The sequence below is a fragment of the Manis javanica genome, chromosome 17 (assembly GCF_040802235.1).
Source record: "Manis javanica isolate MJ-LG chromosome 17, MJ_LKY, whole genome shotgun sequence".
Classification (NCBI taxonomy): domain Eukaryota; kingdom Metazoa; phylum Chordata; class Mammalia; order Pholidota; family Manidae; genus Manis; species Manis javanica.
Window position 1 is genome coordinate 32,388,759 of NC_133172.1, and position 22,758 is coordinate 32,411,516.

The 22,758-nt window shown below is 52.4% G+C and overlaps 1 protein-coding gene across 1 annotated transcript in view; it reads left to right on the forward strand.

The window, feature by feature from the left end:
• Positions 1 to 14,647, forward strand: part of NKD1 (NKD inhibitor of WNT signaling pathway 1) — an 80,826-nt gene extending 66,179 nt beyond the window's left edge. Inside the window, exons 5-10 of the mRNA XM_037001462.2 lie at positions 1,637 to 1,743; positions 5,092 to 5,187; positions 10,278 to 10,425; positions 10,935 to 11,019; positions 12,260 to 12,387; positions 13,094 to 14,647. Of these exons, the coding sequence (XP_036857357.2) occupies positions 1,637 to 1,743; positions 5,092 to 5,187; positions 10,278 to 10,425; positions 10,935 to 11,019; positions 12,260 to 12,387; positions 13,094 to 13,680 (1,151 nt within the window). The 3' untranslated portion in view covers positions 13,681 to 14,647. The remainder of the gene's footprint in view (positions 1 to 1,636; positions 1,744 to 5,091; positions 5,188 to 10,277; positions 10,426 to 10,934; positions 11,020 to 12,259; positions 12,388 to 13,093) is intronic.
• The last annotated feature ends 8,111 nt before the right edge of the window (positions 14,648 to 22,758 follow it).

The window sequence follows — 22,758 nt, forward strand, 5'->3', positions numbered from 1 at the left end:
AGATGCTGGGGGCTTCTAGAGCTGAGGGTTTCACTTGGTGCTGGCAACAGGGAGAGACCTGGCTCCCTGACTCACTCCAAGAAGCCTCTCGTTGACCTTTTTGCCTTCTTTTAAATGGGAATGACAGGAGTGTGTACTGCTTTGTGGTCTGGTAGAGAGGCTGTGCAGGGTACCTGTCTGCTCCCATGATGGTGGCAGCTCTGGCCCAGCAGGACACCAGTAGATGGGGATGGAGGACTCAGAGTGGCCCAGGCTCTATGCTTGGTTGTCCTCAGGTCACTGGCTGACTGCCCGCGTGGCTTCCCCCGGGCTGGCGTTGCAGTGTTGTAGGACGCCTCCTGGCCGTTGAGGTGTTCTGCTGTGGGGAAGCAGGGAAGCAGGACTTGGTTTTATCCACTGTATGAAGTGGTCAGCAACAGTGACAGTGCCCTGACAACCAGCCCACTGGTGAAGATGCCAAGTGCCCCCCACCCACAGAGGCCTCTGAGGAGCCAGGTCTTCTCTAGGTTTGTCTTCACTGGTCTCGTCTGTGAAAGCACCAGGAGGTGGCCGGGTGCTCAGTGAGGCGAGGTCTCTAGCCAGAGCTCCCTGCAGCTCTAGGAAGGTGCTGCCTTGCCATGGGCACAGTGTGGGCTATAGATGGAGCTGGGGCAGTCAGTTGCCACCATGGCCTCCTTGTCCCTGCCTGTCTGGACTGGTGACCAGGAGCGTCCTTTGCTTCAGCGACTCCCACCCTGTCCTGCCCCCACCGTGGATGACCTGTATTTGATATGGTTCCTTGTGTCCATTTGTATTCGAATAGCCTCAGTTTTGAGAAAACTTAACTGCCACCTGTGCCCGTTTCTAAAAGACTAAATGGGGAAGGGACATCATTCCCTGTTACTACTAATGGCTGGGACCTGGTGTGCTAGGTCATAACTTGTTGATTGCACACAAGAATCCTCTGGGGGAGGGGACTGCTATCATCCCCATTTTACAGTTGGGGAAACTGAGATGCCTAGAGAAGTTACATGACCTATTATGGGCCATACACAGTATAGGAAGGGTCAGAATCCAAGCAGACACTAACTCCCCCCCAACCCCTGCTTTCTGGGTGGAGGGGTGGAGGTGCACTGTCTCAGGTCTCTCTCCCTGCTCCTGACCAGTGCTCATGGCTGTATGCTGGGCCCAAGCAGGTGGCATCTTTGAGGAGGCCAGTATGTCAGCAGGGAAAGCAGCGAGATGGTGCAGAAATGGCCATGGTCCGCGAGCCCCCTCTCGGGGCTCCAGAAGCACCTCTCAGCCCTTGCCCACCTGCCCTTTTGGCCTGACTGCCCGGGGTGGCTTCAGGCTGCCTATCTGTGCTGTAGAGTCAGGCAGGGCACAGAGGCTTGAGAGGCATACGGGCAAAGCCTGAGTGGCGTGGGGATGTGCCCTGGGCGGGGTCTCCCCTGGGGCAGCCCCAAGCATTACCAGAGGCCAGAGAGCAAAGTGATTTTAACTCCAGCAAATGGCAGGGCAGGAAGGGGCCCCAGCACCCTGGCGGTCCTCAACACAGGCCCCAGAACAAAGGCCCAATGAGGGCAACCCCATAGCCTGGGCATAAGGGGGCGAGGCGCTCCCCTCCTCATGCTTTCTCACTCACTTCTCTCCGCAGTGGCCCTGCCTCCTGAGAAGACTGATGGGGTGGCCAGTGGAGATGAGAAGAGGATGGAGAAGGCAAGTGAATCTTGCCCAGGCTCTAAGAAGCAGCTGAAATTTGAAGTAAGTTTCCTTTCTTGGCACTAAGCCTGGAGAGAAGGGTTTTCTTTTCCCAGAGGAGCTTTTTGAAGAGGGAAGCTAAGTCCTGCCCACATGTGAGGACCCCTCGCCTCCTGCATGAACAGCTGCCCTCTGGGCCCAGCACTACCTCAGCCCATGCCAGCCCCAAGCACTCACCGCTGCCACCCCTCTCAGCCGCAGCCCCTAGCCTCAACACTGGGAGGAGGCCTGAGGGTCCTGCTGGGCTGGGGTTGGGACATGAGAGTGGACAAGGGCACTCCGGCCCTGGTGTTACTGTTACTATGCTAGGTGACTGCCTTCCTCTCTGGGCCTCAGTTTCCTCCCGTGGAAGAAAACTTTCTTCCCAGCTCCTGAGGCTGTTCTGTGGAATACACAGGGGCTGCCAGGTGGGCTGGAGGACCAGGAAGCAGGAGGCCTTGGGCAGGTCCCCGACTCTCTCTGGGACTCAGTTTTCCCGTGTGGTTAACGATGGAAGGGGCATGCCCTCCCGGAGCTCACAGTCCTGCCCTGGCCCCACGAACAGTATATTAAGCTCCTTCTGTGTCTACCAAGTGCAGCACCAGGTGCTGAGAGCATGACCCAGGCCTGCCTGCGTGGAGCTTGCTGGCTTTTCTTCACTCTGCTTTTTCCCTCCCTCCATCTTCTCTGTTTTCTTCCTTGAGACCACTAGGGCATAGCTCTGGAGCCAGCAGGCTGGGTTCAAATCCTGCCTCTGGTGCTGCCTCACTTGCCTCACGTGTGAAGTGGTAACAACGTCCGTCTTATCAGAATGTTTCAGACAGCAGGATGAGTTAATACATCTAAAGCTGAAAGGGTTTCCAGTGCAGAGTAAGCACTTTCCTTCTAACTTCCAACCAATGCTGACTGATCCGTGCTGGTTACCAGGGGACCCAGCAGGGAGCTGGGTGTGGTTCCCGTCCTCAAGCAGCAGTGTGTGTGTGTGTGTGTGTGTGTGTGTGTGTGTGTGTGTGTGGTGGGGGTGGACAGGTGAGGGGGTTAGATGAGTGACCCAGACCCAGTAACTGCACAACTGGTGATGTGACAGGGATCTGGGAGCACGGGGCAGGGGCTATTCACCTATGTCAGGCCAGAGGGATGCAGAGTGCTGGACACTTTGGCAATCCCAGACTCTGTGTGGCATCCAGAGGAGGAAGCAGGGGCTGCAAGCAGAGGTTGGATTGGGTGGGAGCATCTGAGTCGAGCCTCTGAGCGCAGGAATGGGAGATGGGAGTGGGGGTGCACAGAGGAGCCTTTGGGGTAAAGGACACACCTGGCAGAGGGGACAGTAGGAGCAAAGGCCTGGAAGCTTGCCAGGGCCAACGTGTTGAGTGGGGATAAGTGGCTTGCTTAGGGATGGTGGGGTGTAGGGGAAGATGGCACAGGAAAGGGGGTAAGATGGGTCACCGTGGGCCCTGAATGCAGGAGCTGAGGAGGGCAGGCAGCATTTAATTGAGGAGCTGGGATTTCTGACTTCTTCCTGGAGTCCACCCAGGTCCCTGCAGGTCTTCTGGGGGTGGTTGGCAAAGCTGAGGGTTGAGCACAGCAGCCGCAAGGGAAGGCCCAGACCCCGATGTCCCTTCCCTTGGAGCCCAAGTGGGTGTGTTTCTGGAAGGGGCCAGCTAACTGCCTGAGACTCATCCATGGAGGAGGACTCACTTGAGAAGTCCAGGTGTTGGGCCAAGAAGACACATATGACAAAACTGGGGTTGGGGGTATAGTTACCCAGCCCATTTCTAAACTTCAAACCTGAGCTGCTTCCTCTGGAGCCAAATGGAAGGGCCTGGGAGAGGGAATCGGGTGACATGTGTGTGTGTGTGTGTGTGTGTGTGTGTGTGTGTGTGTGTGCGTGCGTGCGCGTCAGCATGTGTGGGGCAAGTGCTGTGCCACATGAAACGGTGCCTCTGAGTGCAGAGCGGGCACTTGGCAGGTATCAGACGGGCACGTCACAACTGAGGGAAGGCTGACTTTGAACTCAGCGTGGGCTGCCCAAGAACTGCTGGAGGGAACTGGCTTCGAGCTGCAGAAGCTGGGGGCGGGGACGCCATGCTCTACACACTCCTGCCTTTAAGAGGCCAGGTACCACCCTTCTTGGGGGCGCAGAGCCTGTTCTCTTGCAGAAGGAGAGGTGGACTGAGGCAAGACATGGAATAGAATGATCTGGGAGCATCTTTGCTTTTTTTTTTTTTTTAAATAGAATTTTGTGGATCTTAAAGGCCGTTTGTGGAATCTCTTTCCCAAAATGGCCCTCCTTTCTAGAACACTCTGGGTGTTCAGCCAGCTGCTGCATGCATTCCACCAGCGGAGGAGCTCACCACTTCCAGTGTAGAGTCATTGTTTTAGCCACTCCAGGCTGTGTGCACAGTGATTGAGTCATTGTATTAATTATAGCGAAGGCAATAGCAGTGACTACCTATTCCTTGGACTTCTCTGTGTGTGAAGCAGTTTCCATGTTTGTTTCCAGTTTCCCCAAAGCAGACCTCAAAGCCTTGGGAGGTGACCCCTGGAAGGAGAGAAGCCACCAAGCGTGGGTTAATGTGTGGATCACCGCGAGAAGGCTGGTGCTCAGGGTTGCTGGGGACCCTCTGAGAGCCATACAGAATGCCTCAGATTTGGCCCCCAGAGGGTTGAGGAGGTTGGGGTATTAGCTGAAGGCTCAGTCCCTCCCTTGTTCGGCTGCCCCTGGGTATTCAGTCCCTGGCTCTTCAGGGCTGCCCTCAGACACAGAAGCCGGGTGCTTGAGCTGTGTGGTCAGGAACTGCCCACCACAGCGGCAGAGGAGCCCCATGGACGTGGGGTGGGCAGCTAATGCTCCCTATTGCCTTGGGAGATCAGTACTGTTATTTTCCGTGCTGTGTATATGGGGAAACTGAGGCACTGAGCGGCCATGCCCAGGACCACACATGTGGAGGGCCAAGCAAGGGTGGTGTCTAGGGCAGACATGGCATTTAACTATTAATGTTCACCTTCTCCTGCCCTCCAGGTCAGGTGGCTACCCTAAGGTTCCTGCCCTAGCTTTCCAAGTTACTGTTCCTTGTGTCTTCCAGAAACTTCCATCCTTTGGTTCAAGTTCAGTCTTCCTGAGGCAACATAGCCTCCTCTCAGACCCCAGCCCCTGCCCCTTGAAGACCCAGGGACTGTCTGGCAACCCACAGGCATTGCTCCCTAGGCCAACCTTCCCCTTCATGGCCTGGCCTCACGCCATGGCCTGTCATGTCTTGGTCATTGTGCTCTCCCTTCACTCAGGGTTGGGGAGGGCGGCGGGGAGGTGGCAGTCCCATGACCAGCTGCTGGGTGACCAGCCCTGCTTGCCTGTTGTCCCTTTGTGTCCAGGAGCTGCAGTGTGATGTGTCTGTGGAGGAGGATAGCCGGCAGGAGTGGACTTTCACCCTGTATGACTTTGACAACAATGGCAAGGTCACCCGTGAGGTGAGTGGGCCTCTTTGAACTCCTCTACTCCTGCCCCCCATCTCCTGAGCCAGTCCCACTCCTAAGGGCAGGCTCACAGGCAGCAGTGAGGGGTGGGGAGGGGAGCGAGGCTGCTGCAGCTTTGGGTAGATGTGGAGGGGCATCCCAGAGCCCAGTGAGTGGGGGCAGGTGACAATAGGAAGGGGCAGCAGGCCCCCGTGCAGTCAGTCGCCTTCCACTACTCCTGTTGGGTAAGGGGCAGAAGGCGGGCACAGAGCCCCGAGGGCTCCCCAAAGGGGTCCCTGAGTCCCAAAAGGTCCAGATGGTTCCAGAGCTGTAGGCTGGGGCTGGACCACCCCAGGCCACCTCCCACCTCAGCCAGTCTGCCCAGGAGCTGAGGCCAGGCAGCACCTCCCTCCTGATGTGGGAATGAGCTCCCAGCCTTGGGGCGCTGCCCCAGGCTCTGGTCACGGCCTTGTTGCTGGCCTGTTCTCCCTCATCCTTCTCCCTTCGCAGGCCATCTCTCTCCACTCAGCCCTCCCCCTGCACGCATCTCCTCCCTGTGCTCCTCGTACCCTTTCTCCATCACACTGAGCACCTGCTGTGTGCCTCTACTGAGCATTAGGTATGAGAACATGGCAGGGGGCACAACAAAGATAGCTCCTAACCTTGTCGTTCTGACAGTCCGAAGAGGGAGGCAGATGCCAAACAATTAGGGGATAGTTGTAAGCTATGACATGTTCAGTGAAGGAAGTAAACAGAGTGGAGCAACAGGATGGGCAGCAGCTTTCCGGGAAGCCTCCTGGAGGAGGCACCACAGGAGTGGAGCTAGGCAGTGTAGTGTGCAGAGACAGGGAGAGAGTCCTGGGCATGGCAGGGCAGGAGCCTCAGGGTGTGTAAGGAGCTGGAGGAGACTGGTGTGGTGGCCTGGCACTGGCAGAGCAGGCCAGGCGGGGCTTTGAAGGCCCTGGCAGCAGCCTGGCTTTGATTCCATGTGCTAAGGGAAGCCACAGGGGATCAGTTTAAGCGGGGGCGTGACCTGCTCTGCCTTATTGTAGAGTCTCTGCCTCCTTTCTGCCTTGAGCCTCGGTGTCGTCCTGTCTGCCCCCTCATTTCTATTTCTTTCCTCCCATTTCTCCTTGGCATCCTCTCCCTCCCCAGAAGGCCTGGCTTTCAGATGTCCGCCTTGCAGATCTTCCGAGAAGTCTGAGATTAGCCCACGGGCTCCACACCTGCCCTCATGGGCACATGAGGGCTTCAGGGGTGTTCCCACAGAGCACTGAAGCTTTGCTGTCTTACCTTGCCATCCTGGTTCAGGGCTGAGTACTTTCTTCTCTGTGGTTAGTGCAGGAGAAGCTGCCAGAGTGACAGAAGTCCTCTCCTCCTCCCCAGGCTGTGGTTCAGAGGGTGTTAGGACACAGCGGAGGAAGGAGCTGTGAGTAACCTGTAATCGTAAGTGACAGAATCTCAGCCAACAAAATACATAACTAAGAGGAGTAATATATTGACTCATATAACTGATATTCAGTCCAGAGTTCTGTCTGGATCCAGGCAGCAACCCTCCCAACTCAGAAGTTCCAGAACCGAATCTCACTGGCCCTGATCGAGTCACATCTGGCCTCAAACTAGTCATTTTTGCCATGTGTTTGTGATGCATTAAATGGCTGATTCTGGGTCTTGTGCTCATCTGGGGGCTGGCAGAAAGTTATTTGATAAATAAGCCACATAGACTGAAAGTGGGAAGGGGGGTGGGTCTGCCTGACAAAATCAGATCAAGATACTGTTACTAGGGGAGGAAGACTCTGGGCAGGCCAAGCCCCCAGAAAGCCCTGGGTGCTTGGGAAGCTGTGGAGATCCTTGCTCGTTTGGGTCCCCTTGGAGGCAGGGGATGACATCCCCAGGTACCCTCTAGCTGCGAAGCTTTGTGTGAGGGTATACTGGTTTTCCAGAAGAACCGCTCTCCTCCCCAGTCCTGTTTGGGAACGGCGTCTGTGATGTAAACATCTTCACACACTGCAGCTTGAAGCCTGGTGAACTGAGCTGAATTGGAGTGGCCTGGTGATTTCAGGCCACGTGGGCAGCCTGGCTGGGCTTTCTAGGGTGTGGTGACATCAGCCTCTCCTCTGATATGTGCAGCAGCAAAGATGCTGCAGCCCCAGGAGCTGCCTTCTTCATTCCTTCCGGGTTCAGAAATGCTTACGAGCCTCACGTGGTGACCCTAAAGGGTTTGCCTCCACATCGGTGGTCTTACAGAGCCTGCAGAGAGACGCTGCTTTCTGATTCTGCATCCTGCCCTGCTTTACCCTTGGTAAGGAGAGAAACAGTAAGCACGTGAGGGTATCCAAGGAGGATGGCCCAGCCTGAGTCACTGGATCATGTCTTCCTCCCGCTCAGGGAGCAGCGAGGAGGCTGGCTTGCAGTCCAAGGAGGACCCAGACTAGTGTTTCCCCTGGTCTATTTTTAGTGTCAAAGCCACTCCTAAAATCTGGCTATAAATACCATTCCCCTCCACACTCTGGCTGTGGGCCTTCATGTTCCTGTGTGCTGGGGCAGACGGGCTCCCCCTTAACTGTAACTGCAGCTGAGGGCTGAGTCTGGGCCCACTTCCCAGCTCAGAAGAAAGTACCTGTTCATCCTTCAGACATTCATTTATGCAGTGGATGTTCATGGGCCCCTCCTCTTGTGTATAGGCCCTGGGCAAGCAATCCCAGCTGGCACTGCCAAAGCATGCTTGTTCCTAGACCCTGAATCACTGTACCCCACTGCAATCACACACCAGGGCTCTATGCTGGTGTATGACCCTTGGGGGGTGATGTTGGGGGGGTCTTACTTTCCTCATCTGTAAAATGGAGGCAAAAGTGCTACATTCATGGGTATCCTAAGAGGGTGAGGGGGAGTGGACACATGTGGTTGTGCAGAGTAACTCAGAGAAAGGCAAAGGCGAGGAGTCCTCTTTGGGCCTCACAGAAGAGCTGAGATCACCAAGTGATACAGCAAGTGAGTAGTCAGAGCCTGCATCCCAAACAGGTGGCCTCCACAATCCCATTCTAGCCCCCAGGAGTTCTGACCCAGCCCCCTGGAGCATTTGTTAAAATTTAAATTAGCACAGGCAACAAAAGTAAAAATAGATATATTGGACTACATCAAAATTAAAACAATTCTGTGCATTTAAGGACAAAATCAACAGACTGAAAGGCAACCTATGGGAGAATGGGAAAAAATATTTGCAGATCATATATCTGATAAGGGATTAATATGCAGAATATATAAAGAACTCCTACAACTCAACAACAAAACAACCCAATTAAAAAATGGGCAAAGAACACAATAGACATTTCTCCAAAGAAGATACACAAATGGCCAGTAAGTATGTGAAAAGATGCTCAACACATTAACCATCAGGGAAATGCAATTCAAAACCATAATGAGATACCATTTTATAGTCATTAAAATGGTTACTATAAAAAACAAAACAAAACAACAAAACAAATGTTGCCAAGAAGTAGCAAAATTGGAACCCTTGTGCATTGTTGGTGGGAATGTAAATTTGTGCAGCTGCTGTGGAAGTCAGAATGACAGTTCCTCAAAAATGAAACATTACCATATGATCCAGCAGTTTCACTTCTGGGTATATACCCAAAGGAACTGAAAGCAAGGTCTTAAAGAAATATTTGCAATACCCATGTTCATAGCAAATTCTCCACAACGACTAAAAGCAACCCAAGTGTCCACTGACAGATGAGTGGGTAAACATATGCATACGGTGGGGCATTACTCAGCCTCAAAGGAAGGAAGTTTAGACACATGCTATAACGTGGATGAGCCTTGACATTATGCTAAGTGAAACAAGCCATTCACAAAAGGACAAATACTGTATGCTCCCATTTATGTGAGGTGCCAAAGAAGTCAAATTCATAGAGGCAGAAAGTAGAATGGTGGTTGCCAGGAGCTGGCGAGATGGGGGAATGGGGAGTTGAAAAAAAATTAAATGAGTTGCCGGTATTAAAGATTCCGAAGATTTAACAGGAGATTCGGGATTTCTGGCTTCTCTGAGATGGCTCTCACTTCAGCCCGCACTGCCACAGGACAGGTCAGCTGAGCTGAGTGGCTGCCACCTCCTGTTGGGAGGGAGTCCCTCACTAGGTGTCCCCCACTCCTAGTCACCCCTTCACTTACCTGTCTCCTTGGCAGTGCTTGGTGTCACCTCTACCTACAGGGCTTACAGGTGGGGGATAAAGGGCTGGCTGAGTCTGTCTGTGTTCATGAGGAGTCACAGGGCAGATAATTGGCTATTTGTGGACCTGACATATAGAGAGCAAATACCGTTTCCAGAGGTTTCATAGGAACATAGATTTCATCCAATGTCATTTAAAATCCAGAAGCCTCCCCTCAGAAAAGTGACCTTAGCAGATGTTCCAAATAAAGAGAGAGCTAGTGACGGGGACCTGGTCCACCCCTTCAGCCCCCAGTCAGAAGTCTTTGAGGTGCCTCATGGAGCACAGATTGCACACCGCTGTTCTGGTGGGGAGGGTGGGTGGTAGCTGAGGCTAAGAGAGGGGAGGAGATTGGGTCATGATCTCATAGATAGTTTATCTGAGGGACACATCTGCTTTTCCATTTTTCATTAAGAAGGTCCTCATCTGCCGTGAAGCAGATGATATTGATGCCAATTCCCCAGCATTCCCTGGCCCACCCCTAAGTCCACCTGTTGTAGAGCAGACAGTGCCCACCACAGAACCTTTGCCTGGGACCTGCAGGGCAGCCGGGAAGTTGGGAATGTAGTGTTCCCTGGGGCCACTCCCAACTAGCGAGGGATAAGAGTTCTCCCAGCCAGCTTCCATAAGGTGCCTGTGAGGGCCTGAGGGCCATGGAACCCAGTTGCCAATAGCTGAAATGGCTCATTCACGTCATTCACTCTCCCTGCTCCCTTACTTCTGCTTCCTAGGACCCCCTCCCAAATGAATCTCTTATGTCCAAATTTTTGCCTTAAGCTCAGCTTGGGGGAACCAGAGGGGTTTCAGAGCTTCAGATTTCACCAGGCCCTCTGATTCCCATTTTAAGTGCACTGTGGCAGGAGCCACATGTGGATTTCTGCTCCCCTCCCCCTACAGGACATCACCAGCCTGCTGCACACCATCTATGAGGTGGTCGATTCCTCCGTCAACCACTCCCCGACGTCGAGCAAGACTCTGCGGGTGAAGCTCACCGTGGCCCCTGATGGGAGCCAGAGCAAGAAGAGCATTCTTCTCAATCACCCCGGTGAGGGCTGGAGGGCCATCCTGGACACAGGGCCAGGCCACTCCCAATTCTCAGGATGGATCAGATCCCTGCCTGGGAGGAGTGGAGGGAGTTCTGGGGGGCTTTCACTGGGAGCCACTTTGGACAGGTGGGATTTCAGCAGGTCCTTGAAGGAGTAGGATTTGGAGGGAAGGGTTTGCAGGTGGGAGCAAGCACCAGAGGTGGGCCCAGGTAGGGCAGGCAGCAGTAGTAAAGGCCTGTGCTGTGAGTGCAGGTGGGGCAGGGCCTCGCAGGCCAGCTAAGGAGTCTGGGCAGGTGGGGAGTCTGGAGGAGGTGGCAAGCAGGACAGGTCGCAGGGAGATCCGGCCATCTAGTCCTGGCTTGGAGAACCCTCCCCACAGAACCACTGTGAGCTGCTGTGGCCAGTTTCCTAGGGCTGCATGCCAGGCAGCTTAGAAGACCTGGGCAGCGCCAGGAGGCTGCTGGCAGGAGCAAGCTCCTCACTGGGATGTTTCTCGGGCGGTACTCAGACCTGCAGAGCGCAAGGCCCAGAGCAGAGACCAAGCCTGCCGAGGAGCTGCGCAGCTGGGAGAAGAAGCAGCGAGCCCCCCTCAGGTACGGTGGCTATGGGTGGAGGCAGCAGCCCAGTGTACCTGAGCATACATCAAGCACCAGCTGTGTACCTGCCTCTGAGGGATTCTGAATAGGAGGCTCCAGGCTCTACTCTCTTCACGAGTCAGTGATTTCAGAGGACAGGCTCACAAACCAAATGCATTTTCTTAAAATAACTAACTGTAGGTCCACATTGCTTTATCCAAAATGCTTTGGGCCAGATATATTTTCTTCTCCTGTATTAGATTTGGTGTCTGGGCAGCACTTCAGGATTTAACACACTGATCTTTCTGCAGGGAGTCATAGGAATATTCACACTGAGATAAAGACTATAGCTACCATCACATGCATGTAGGGTACGCTTGGCTGCCAAATGGGTTATGAAAAATCTTTGTTTTCAGGCTTTTTGGATTTCTGAATTGTGGATAAGGGATTATAAGGCTGCAATTATCTTTCACCTGTTATTTCTTTAATTGCAAGAAAGGCAGGAAGGGAGAAAGGGAAGAAAAGAGAGAGACTGTTTAAAGAAAAGCATTGAGTAATTAATACAAAGTAACAGTAATATAGGAGGCATTGGGGTCCAGAAGTCAAGCGAGAGATGTTAGTACCTACTGTGAAAATGGAAAGGAAATGACTGGAGTTTGAGAAGCACTAGCATTTGGGAGAAAACGAGAAGGCAGGGGACACAGCATTGGGTGGGGGAAAGGGCTAAGAATTGGAGGTATCCAGGCTAGCTGCAGATGTGGGGGGGCTGTGGTGAGGATGGGGAGGTGGGGGTGGGCAGATCACAGAGGTCTTTGAAGGGAGGGAGAAATGAGCCCGGGGTCCTACGGTGGGAACATGGTGGCATCTGGTGGCACCTCTCTTCTCTGCCCCTTCCTTACACACACACTGGAAGGCCTGTTCTGGCCTTTGGATATGTTACATCAACCCGCCTCGTTTCTAATGGCTTGGGGGCTTCTCTGCCCACACCCCCTGGGAACCAGGCCAGGAGATAGGCCTGCTCTCTGCCATGGGTACATGTGGTTTGAAGCCTGACTTTGGGGCATCCTATAGTTTTAGCCAGTAACCCCTCACCTTTACTCTGGGCCTGTTCAAAACAAAGTCCCTATCCAGTCCTCCCAGAAGGCTCAAGGAGTTGGGCAGGGGTCTGAATCTCCATTGGCAGGGAAGAAAACAGAGGCTGTAGGGTTGCTTCCACCTGGGGCAAGTGCCCACCTGCTCATTCTTCTTCCTGCCATAGGTTCCAGGGTGACAGCCATCTGGAGCAGTCTGGCTGCTACCACCATTGTGTGGATGAGAACATTGAGAGGAGAAACCACTACTTAGATCTCGCGGGGATAGAAAACTACACGTCCCAGTTCGGGCCCGGTAAGGCAGCTCTGCACCTGCGAGGCAGGGGAAGGGAGGGCATGGCTGGGCTGCCAGGCCAGATGTCATTCACTGTTCCCCTTGGGCTGGGGGACGGCGGAGCTTTTATCGGACAGGTTAAAGAGTCTTCTTGGAGGAGACCACATTAAAAACATTTAAAAAATTAAAGTAATACATGTGCAAAGTTGAACAAAGTAAAATCATATCTGAGGGCCTATAATACAACAAAAACAAGAGTTCCGTGCCCCACCCCACCCCACCCCACCCCACCCTGTTGCCTGGTTCTATAAGCAAAGTGTGTAGCGCTCTCTTTATCAGCTCTTGACCTCTTGCTACAATAAATGAAGATGCCGCCCACTTCATTTCACCACTCCCCCCACCAACTCCCTTCTCCTCTTCCTCCTACTATGTTTAATTCCTCACTGGGTTACCTGTGTATGTTAAAGAATATGCCTAGAGATTTCCTTCATGCTCCCATGACCTCAGACAATTACCAAAGTGCCTCTATTTCTTTCTTTCTCAGCTCTCTATTGGAAGCAGAATTAATTATTTTAATTAATAATTAAATCAGGGTGGGGCGGGAGCTCTCATAAGGAAAATTTGGCCCATAATGGTCTTGGAGAACTGGGGTGGGGGTGATTTCTGGGACACAGTGCAGCACCAGCACACAGTAGGTGCTCATTAAATATCTTGAATTGGTTCCTAGGCTCCCCATCAGTGGCCCAGAAGTCAGAACTGCCCCCCCGCACCTCCAACCCCACTCGATCTCGCTCCCATGAGCCAGAAGCCATCCACGTCCCACACCGCAAGCCCCAAGGCGTGGACCCGGGCTCCTTCCACTTCCTTGACACCCCATTCGCCAAGGTCTCAGAGGTCCAACAGCGGCTCCGGGGCACGCAGGACGGGAGCAAGCACTTTGTGAGGTCCCCCAAGCCCCAGGGCAAGAGTGTGGGTGTGGGCCATGTGGCTAGAGGGGCAAGAAGCAAACCCCCTCTGGGACCTGCTGTCCCTGTGGTGTCCCCGTCCACCCACCTGGCCGCCGGCCCAGCCCTCTTCCCCACGCTGGCACCTCTTGGGCACAAGAAGCACAAGCACCGAGCCAAGGAGAGCCAGCAGGCGTGCCGGGGCCTGCAGGCGCCTCTGGCCATGGGCAGCGTCATGGGGCGGGACCACGTGAGGGAGCTGCCCGCCGTTGTGGTGTACGAGAGCCAGGCTGGCCAGGCGGTCCAAAGACATGAGCATCACCACCACCACGAACACCACCACCATTACCACCACTTTTACCAGACATAGAGCCCTTCCCCAGGGCCCCCATCCCCGCCATATGAAGGACCCTCCTCTCCCCGCCCCCAAGGCATTATTATTCTATTAATTATTGTTATTATGACGATTATTGTAATTAATTATTATTGTTACTCCACTAATATTCAGCTAGCCTCCATGTAGAAGATATATGGAAACACAGAACTAAACTTTTATTTATATGTTGTGGGGACTGCATAACTTACCCAAGAAATGACTCTGGGTTTGGAAGTGGCCTGTAGATGGCAGAGGCTCCCTTGGGCTCCAGAGCAGCGTTTCCATGCAGGCTGGCTCACACCCTGCCCAGCCCTGGGGAGCCCTCGGCCAGAACTCTGCCCCACCCCAGTCTTCCAGGAGAGCACCCTTACCTGGCCTGGCTTCCAGAGACCCTTGAAATCTCCGAGAAGATAAACAGCTGCTACCTCTTAGTATTATTCTGACGTTATTTTGCCCTTAACTCATTGTAATGTGCTACAAGGGATTTTCGCGGACTGCAGACGCCCGACCTTCCTGGCCATTGTGTTTTTATGTCCCAACCTAGAAACTTGACCATCTTTCTGGAGTTGTTGTTCATGCCTTTCCAGTGGGATCGCGCCCTTGCCCAAAACCAGTCCCGCCTTTTTGCTGTGCACAACGTGGGAATACACTTCTCCTCCTCCTTCCCCTCCTTTTCTCTTTAGAAAGATAACACACACATATCAAAAGACTGGCCCTGAAACCAGCCTTCTCATTTTGGAAACCTCCAGAGAGGGCACCAACCACATAAACAAGCGTGGTTTCCCAAGATCAGGCAATTGTGTGCTGGTTGTGACCGAAGATGTGGAAACCTCATGTTTTACCATTGGCAAATATATACATACTTACATGGTTCTCTAACAGAACTTTCTGTATCTATAGCTCGATGCCACCTGTTCATTTCTATGTATCTTTCTATAAATATACACTCTCAGGTATCTTTTCTGGTGTGCAGAAATCAATAGTTTGCTTCTCTAGACATTTCCTGAGCCCATACATGACCCCGTGTGCCTCCCATTGGGGCCACTACCCATCAGATGCAAACAGCCACTTACATCAGGGGTCCTTCCTCGGTGTTGGGGTCTGACAGATTTAGAAAGGCCTGCTGGGATACAGGAGCTTGGAAGAAAATGGGGTCTGTGGCCAGAGTTGGGATCCTGGAGACATGTCCTCAGAAGAGCAGGATTTTGTTGAATGAGGGCCTGGGGAGACCAGGGAAAGGATACTCAACCAGTTGGGGACCCTGCGAAAAAGAGATGACACTCAAACTGGGGTAAATTGAGGAGTTTAATAAAGGAAATATTTATGAAATGTAGGCAAAGCTGCCTGAAAGAAAAGTCTGGGCTAGCACTGTGGGGTGCTGCTCCCCCCTTGCAGTGGAGGGGGAGGGAGGGATGCATCTCAGTGGACAGGGGTGGGGCTAGGTGGTCACCTCAAGGAGCCAGCCTGTGGGGACCCTACAGGGAAATTGATATTCTGGCCTCACTCTCTTGCTGGCCCAGCATCCTGTGGAGGCCCCATTGGCTAAAGCCACTGGGAGCCAGAGGGCAAGGGAGCTGTTGATGAGGATCACACAGGCATACTTCCAGGGCAGAGGAGTGGAGAGTGAGTATGGAGGGAACACAGGAAGAAAGACTGACTTCAGCTTCCTGCCTTTCTGCTGTTTGGTCTTCCTGCTGGCATCCCGTTTTCTAGAGACTCTGGTTTTGGTTCAATGTGGTTGGTAAGGAGTTATTTTTGAACAAGGGAGCTTAGTTGTCACCAAATTAGTAATTGTTTTAGATACTGGAGTGCCTGCGACTGGCTTAATAATCCTCAGGACAATCGTAAAGCAGCCAATGGGAGCCCAGAGAGAACATCAGGCCCAGAGGTTAAATAACTTGCTTGGGGTCACACGGCAGGTGGCAGAGCTAGCATTCTAGTCTTCCCCATGATCCCTTAACCACTGAAGGGCCTACCCACTCTCTGGGTTTGGGTTTCCCTTGTTTTGAGCTGTGTGCTTTTGTCAGCATCCAAATCAAACAGATGGGAATATAACTAAAGCAGAGAGAGGACTGGCTCTGAGGTGTCAGGATCCATTGTGTGAATGAAGCTGATATTCCCTAGTTCTTGCCTGCCCCGTCCCTGGATTTATACTTCTACCTCAACAGGCTTTGTCTTGATGTGGGGGCTGCTGGCACTCTGTGTTGCCCAACCAGAGAGAAAAAGATCCTCCGCTAGGTATCCCTCACTGGACCAATCACCATGGCCCATATGAGGTCACATAGGCAAGGGGAAGGAGAGGAGGGCCCTGAGCTGATGGGACTAATGGTGCCCCAGGCCACGAATTGCTGCTGCCATGGAAACAGACCAAGCACTGGCTCCACACAGGATTTAGAGTAATTCCTCAGCCTCTGCCAGAAGGTTCCGAGCTGTCTTCCCCACCTCATGCATGTAGGATTCTATTATTTCTTGGTAAGTGGGATTTATTTAAAAAATAATTTTGTAAAATAATATGTGGACATGTAAAAGGTTTAAATAGTCCAAAAAGGTTTACAATCAGAAGTACACTTCACTGCAGCATCCCTGACTCCCCCAGCCTGGGCACCTTCTAGGGCTGTTCAGTGTGGGGTGGTGGTTGTGAGCACAGACTGTGGCGTCAGGCTGCCTGCCTCCCTCTCAGTGCTTTGTGCTTCATGTGATAGGCCGGACCTCTCCAGCCTCACTTTCCCCTTTACTAAGGAGGATCATATGAGCCTATCCCAAGGGTTATTGGAAGAATTCAGCAAGTTAAAATTGGCCCATTGGAGTGCTATGAAATATGAAAGTGTTAGCTGCATTATTTACGAGAATAAATCCATTTATTATATAAGATACCTTCCCATTTAAATTTTGTTAATTTTTAAAAAAGACAATATTTTAGAGCAGTTTTAGGTTTATAACAAAATTGAGAGGAAGTACAGAGATTTCCCACACACCCCTGGCCCCGTGTATGCACGGCCTCCCCCATTATCAATTATCACTCACCAGAAGGGCACAGTTTTTTGCAAAGGGGATCCTACAGTGACACATCATAATCACCCAAAGTCCATTGTTTGCCCGGGGGTTCATTCCTGGTGGTGTACATTCCATGGTATGGACAAGTGTGTAATGACAAATACCCACCCTGATAACATACAGAGTAGTTTCACTGCCCTAAAATTCCTCAGGCATCTATCTGTTCATCTCTCCCCCATCCTCAGTTTTGTTATTTTTTAAGAATATTTCAAAGTTTGAAACAAAATTGTATCAGTAACTGCCAACTTGCTGCCCAGATTTTGCAAATGCTGACATTTTGCAGTATTTCTTTCGGATCTATTTTTAAGAAAGAAAACACTGTACTTGACCACTTAATCCCCTTCCCACCCCGCTCTTATTTTTACCCGAGGAGTAGCATAGTATTCATACTTAGGCCCCTTTTCCTGGTGACCCAGTGTATTTGGAGATCTCCCTCTTTGGTCACAGAGCTCTGGCCCCTCCGTTCCAACAGCTGCTCAGCCTTCTTCTGCAGGGTGGCGGCTCTGACACGGACTTGCCCCGTCCCCTCCTGGCAGGCCTGTGGGCCTTGGGTCCTTGGCCATGGCAGACACGTTGCCCTGAGGACCCTTGTGGGTGACTCATCTCCGCACCCACCACCGGAGCCCCAGTGATGGTGCCAGTGTGGAGCGGCTGAGTTCAAGAGCATGTGTGATTGCAATTTTAATGTGATTGTAAATGACGTCTAAAAGCAGTTGTGCTGAAGAACTGGGAGTTGAAGGAAGGGAGAGAAAAGGGAAAGGAAATGGGGGTGGGAAGAGGGAAGAACGGAGGGAGAAAGGAGGAGGGAAGGAAGGGGAGGACAGAAGGAGGGAGGGAGGGAAGGAAAAGCAAACTAGAAGGGGTCAACCATGCTTCTTGGTGGGGCTCGGGGCACATTTCCCGGCAGGCTGATGTGGGCACATTGTGTCTTGTTTGCCTGTCATAACACCCATTGCAGAGGAGCTGATGCAGCTTCCCCGGGACCCGGAGCTCTGGGCCCCGGGCTCCCCCTGGGGTGTGGAGAGGTTTGCCAGCCTCTCATGCAGGTGTGCACAAGCACTAGCTGGTGGCCAGGATGCCGGTTTCCTGCTGACCTGTCACTGGGCACTGAGGAGCCCAGTGTGTTAAGGCAGCGGCCTGCCGAGGTGAAGCTGCTGTGCCTGCTCTCATCCCCGGGGAGTGCGGGGCCCTGCGCCTGGAGGGCTGAGCACGTCACTCCCAGCAGTGCCAATTACACTTTTTGGCAGAGGAGGCAGCCAGGAGCAATTTCATTTGCTTCCCTATGCCTTTTACTTGCCTTTAGATGTCAGCTCATTACCGAGCCAGAGGAAAGGCAGCCTTGGAGGTGGCAGGAGGCGGGGCAAGGCTGCCTGCACCCCAAGTACCATTTCTGTCAGACACCGGCACTAATAACCCCAGCTTCTGTGAGGCCTGTCAGCACCCTCGGAATGGGAAGGGACCTCTGAGAGGTGCCTGGTGCCAGCAGGCTGTGACAGTCCCTGCCCCGCCTTCACCTCCTCATTGAAGGTAGGGCTTCACCCAGAATCCACTTGGGGACAGCATGCCCCAGAGGACCCCAAGGCGGCCTTGCTCTTGTCCCGGGCCCAGCGTGGGCCTCCCAGCCCTGCCTTTGCTCCCCAAAGCCATGGGGCACAGCCCTAGCCTCACCCCTTCTCCTAAGATGCACATGGCTGTTTTGCAAAGCCGATACGGTTCAGCCAAATGTGTATGGACTCCTAAGGCTGTGCCAAGAGCACCTTTCTCCAATCGTTAACGTTTTATCACTTCCCAGTCACACCCCCTGTGTGGGGCTCTGATCTGATTTTTGGTCTTGTCACCTCCTAAACCAGCAGACCACTGAACCTGACCTCTCTTCTCAGGGGCTCACATTCTTTAAAGTCCTTACTGATTAATGTATGTCCATTACATTTGCTGTATCCAGCATCAACCTTTAGCATGAGAAGGGGGAATGGGTGCAAGACCCATTTTCTAGTACCAGAATGTGACCTTGAAGAGAAAATGACCAGCATCCTGGCCTAGACTCCCCATCTCCTGCTGACTGACCGATGGGTTTCCTCTCCCCTCTACTTTCTGCCCACTAAGTGGAAGAATCCTGGTAAATTCGGTCCATGAGCCTCGCAGATAGAAGGGTTTCTACTTTGACTTGAGACCTTCTAGAAATGACTTTGGCATAGACCAACCTGCTGGCAGAGGGTGATGGAGGGCAGGGTGGAATGCTCACACCCAGTAGTTCTCATCCTACAAGTGCTTCTGGGGAGATTTTAAAAAATACCAGTGCCTGGGCCTCACCTCCATGGTGCTGATTTGTTGGTCTGGGGTGTGGCCAGGCATCAAGATATTTCAAGCACACAGGTGACTGTTTGCAGCTAGGCTGAGAACCCAGAGCCTTGTGCTTCCCTCAGTGAATCTCAATGGACCCCTTTAAGGGAAATACCTAACTTCAGAGTGCGCAGGCAGCAGCTTCTGTATTGCTGTTTCCTAGGGCTGCACACAGTAGGTGCTCAACAATTGGAAAAGAAGGAATGTGAGATAAAGGAGGGTGTGAGGGTGTGAGGTAGAGGACTGAGAATTTCGCTTCCTTTACTCATCAGGAGGGTCTATGACATACTCCTGTGAGGCCTTGGCTGTGGAGGTTTACAAAGCAGTAACATTTCAAAAAAGAATCTGGGGAAGAAAAAAATAGCATCACCACTTTTAATTTTGCTAAATAAGAAGGTAAAAAAGAAAAAAACTGCAGTCTCTTACTGTTTAAAGAAAAAAAAAAGGATGTAATTTAGCTTCATTTAAAAAGGAAAAACCCTCACTGCATTGTCTTTTTCACTCCCTTGAAAACCAGTGAAGATCTGACTGAATGTTTGCTGTGCTCCTGAACAATCAGGTGTGGTAGGGCAGGACTCACTCTCCCCATTTTAGAGACCGGAGAGCTGAGGCCGAACTGAGACACTTCTTCCAAAAGCCGAGGTCCCTTGTCCAGTCTGTGGCCTTAGCTGCCTGCCAGAGGACATGGGACAGGCTGACATCTATGATGTCTGGTGGGGGGCATGGTTTCCACGGCTTCAGTCACTGGCCAGCGACTCTGCAGGGACCATGGTGGTGGCCCTGCTTGTGTCATCAGGGCTCAGCTGCAGCCACAGTGTTCCAAGCCTGTCACAGCCAGTCCGGCCGCTGTCCAAGTGTGGTACCTCCCGGTGTGTGGCAGACAAGTTGTGTGGGACTCAGAGCCACACTCCCTGCAAACTCCTGCCCTACTCTGCCCTCCCCCAGTCCCTGTCCACTCTGAGCCTCCAAGAGCCCCTTCTCTGATCCCTAGGACCTTACCTGGCATGGCCCACCAACGTGTCATGTTTGACCTATCTGGGGTTTCAAAACTTTTACATTTCCCAAATCCAAAGGTTTTACCTGTCTAGATTTTTAACTTTCCTCATAAAAATAAAAAAAGGTGCTCCCACATGGCAGCATTCTGTGGGAGAGAATAGGGTCCACCCCCGCAGATGGCTCATGTTCTCCAGGGCCCACATGCTTTCCTTGGCTTACCCACCCCCCAGCATCTCAACTTATGACCGCAAAGATGCTCAAGTCCTTCCCGGGGGGCAGCAATGTCAGTGAAAACCTGGGCCTGTTCAAGGCAGAATTTAACAGAGAAGGTTGCTAATGACATGTGGGTGGAGGGGGGCGGTGAGACTTTGCCTGTCACCCCTTAAAGAGGCAGACTGGTTGGAAGGAACCCCAACTCAAAAGACTCAGGCTGGATCCCATCTGGCTCTGCCACTGAGCTGCTGTCTCTGTGTGCTTTTCTATAAAGTGGGCCCAATGGGGCCTGCTTTGCTTCAGCTCTGAGGTCTTTGGAGATGGAAGCAAGGCAAGAAATGCCAAGAGGAGATTCTTACACATCAAATTCCCTGAACAAATCCCCCACCCCCAGCTCTGTTGGGCAGGGGAGCCGAAAGGCTGCTGATGTGGAGGGATCTCAGGGTGGGCACGCGGGGAAGCCCAGCACTACCCTGTCCAGGCCTGGCTCTGGCTGTGACTCCTGCCTCTCCTGGCTGCCATTCAGGTGAGAATTTGGCCCTTTCCCATCTGCACATCCAGGAGAATGTGACTCCAAAATCTCTGGACCTGCCTGATGTCCTGGATCCTGCAGTCTAGTTTGGGGGATGGATTTTGAGGAGGTGTTGGGAACTATCAGCCAGGTCATGGAATGCAGGCTTGGGGGTTTGGCTCAGAGGGCAGAATGGCTTGTGGTGGAGAGTATGAACTTTGGAGTCAGGCAGACCCTAACTGAGTCCAGATTCTGCTACCTCCTAGCTGTGTGACCTTGGACAAGTACCCGACCTCTCTGCTTCTGATTCCTTCTCTGTAACATGGACTAATCAGAGTACCCACCTCACTGGGCTGTTGTGAGAATCAGATTAAATGATCCAAAGGGCATGTAGTGTTTAGGTCGGAGCCTGAAGCAGTGTAAGTCCACAGTAGGTAGCTGTTGTTAGGAGGACGCTGACCCCACAGGGCTCGTGGAGAAGGAGGTGCAGTCCTTCAGGATGCCCTCTTCCCATCCCAGCGGCAGAGCCCTGTGGGTCAGCTCTTGTGGCGTACCACTGCTGCACGCTTAAGGGCCACTGTACCTGCCCGCCTGCTTTCCTCTTCCACACTTGTTGGGGTCGCTCCATTCCTTCCGGACCTGACTCGCAGTGTGCACTTGGCAGGCCCACCCTCTCTGGGTCTTAAATCCAGTTTTGGCTTAATGAGATTGCCAATGACCCTGACAAGCTAGGCCTTGGGGTGGCAGTGCTATGCCCTAAAATGGTGGGGCCATGGTGGGACCTGCACCCTCAAAGTCTAAGTCATGCCCAGAGGCTCCTTCCCCCACCCTGTGGGGGGCAGGGGGAGCCTCTGGACAGTTCTTGGCTGCCCTGAATCTGGGACTCTCCTTGTCCTCAAGGAATCTGGCTCAGCCTCTGGCACCAGGCTGTGAGCCCTAGGATTGCTGAGGTGTCTAAATTGCCTTATCTTCCATTATGGAGCACCTACTGTATGCTCAGCATGCATTTTTGGACATCCTTAGAACAGCCTTGTGAGGAAATGAAAGAGGAAACTGTTACAGTTCAGATAAGTGACTTTCCAAGGCCATGGTTAATTTGTCATGGTGTTAAACACAGCATGACTCCTGTCCATGGGGACAAGCTATTAGCCACTTGACCTTCCCTTCCCAGGAGCCTTTGGACACTGACAAAGACTGGGAAAAGAAAAAGATTAACAATCCTACATCTTCTTCTACCATCACCCAGCCAAGCCCTGGGAAATGTGAGTGAAGGAAATGCCACGAGGTGGGGCTGCTGGCATGGCCTAAGGCACTGGTGCAGCAAGACGGTGTCCTGCTGGCCCCCTTCACGCACAGTGCCAGTCACATTTGTAACTACAGTCGAATCTCACTATGTTCTATGAAGTCACCGCTAACACTGAATCAGTGAATACCAAACCATTGCTCCTGGAGGAAATACATGGTTAGGTTCCTTTGAGCCTCTAGTAACAACATATTCACCAACCAGTCAATACATAACCTGGTTTTGTTTGTGTTTCTGTTTAAAGATCCTGATTTACTATAGGATAATGATTCATTAACATTGAACTCTTGGCCAGTGATAGTATAACAAGCCTGGATGAAGCAAATCTAACGTGTATTTTCTCTGTAAGGCACGTCATAGCCTCTTGCACTTAGGAACACTGGACGGCACTGCCACACTGTGCTGGGGGGAGCATTTTAAACAGTGAAATCACCAACACAAAGCACAAAAATGCAAAAAGCATGGCACTAAGTAGACTACAAAAAAGAACACCTGTTTGTAATATGAGAACTGAAACCAGGCAGCAGAGTGTTGCTTTTAGGTCAGCTGGGAACACACACATCTGTCTAGTGGCTCAAATTTTTTGCTGCTCTGCGCATGACTGTGAAAGTGCCGTTAGTATTGATTTTGGGGTTACAAGTAAATGTTAGTGAGT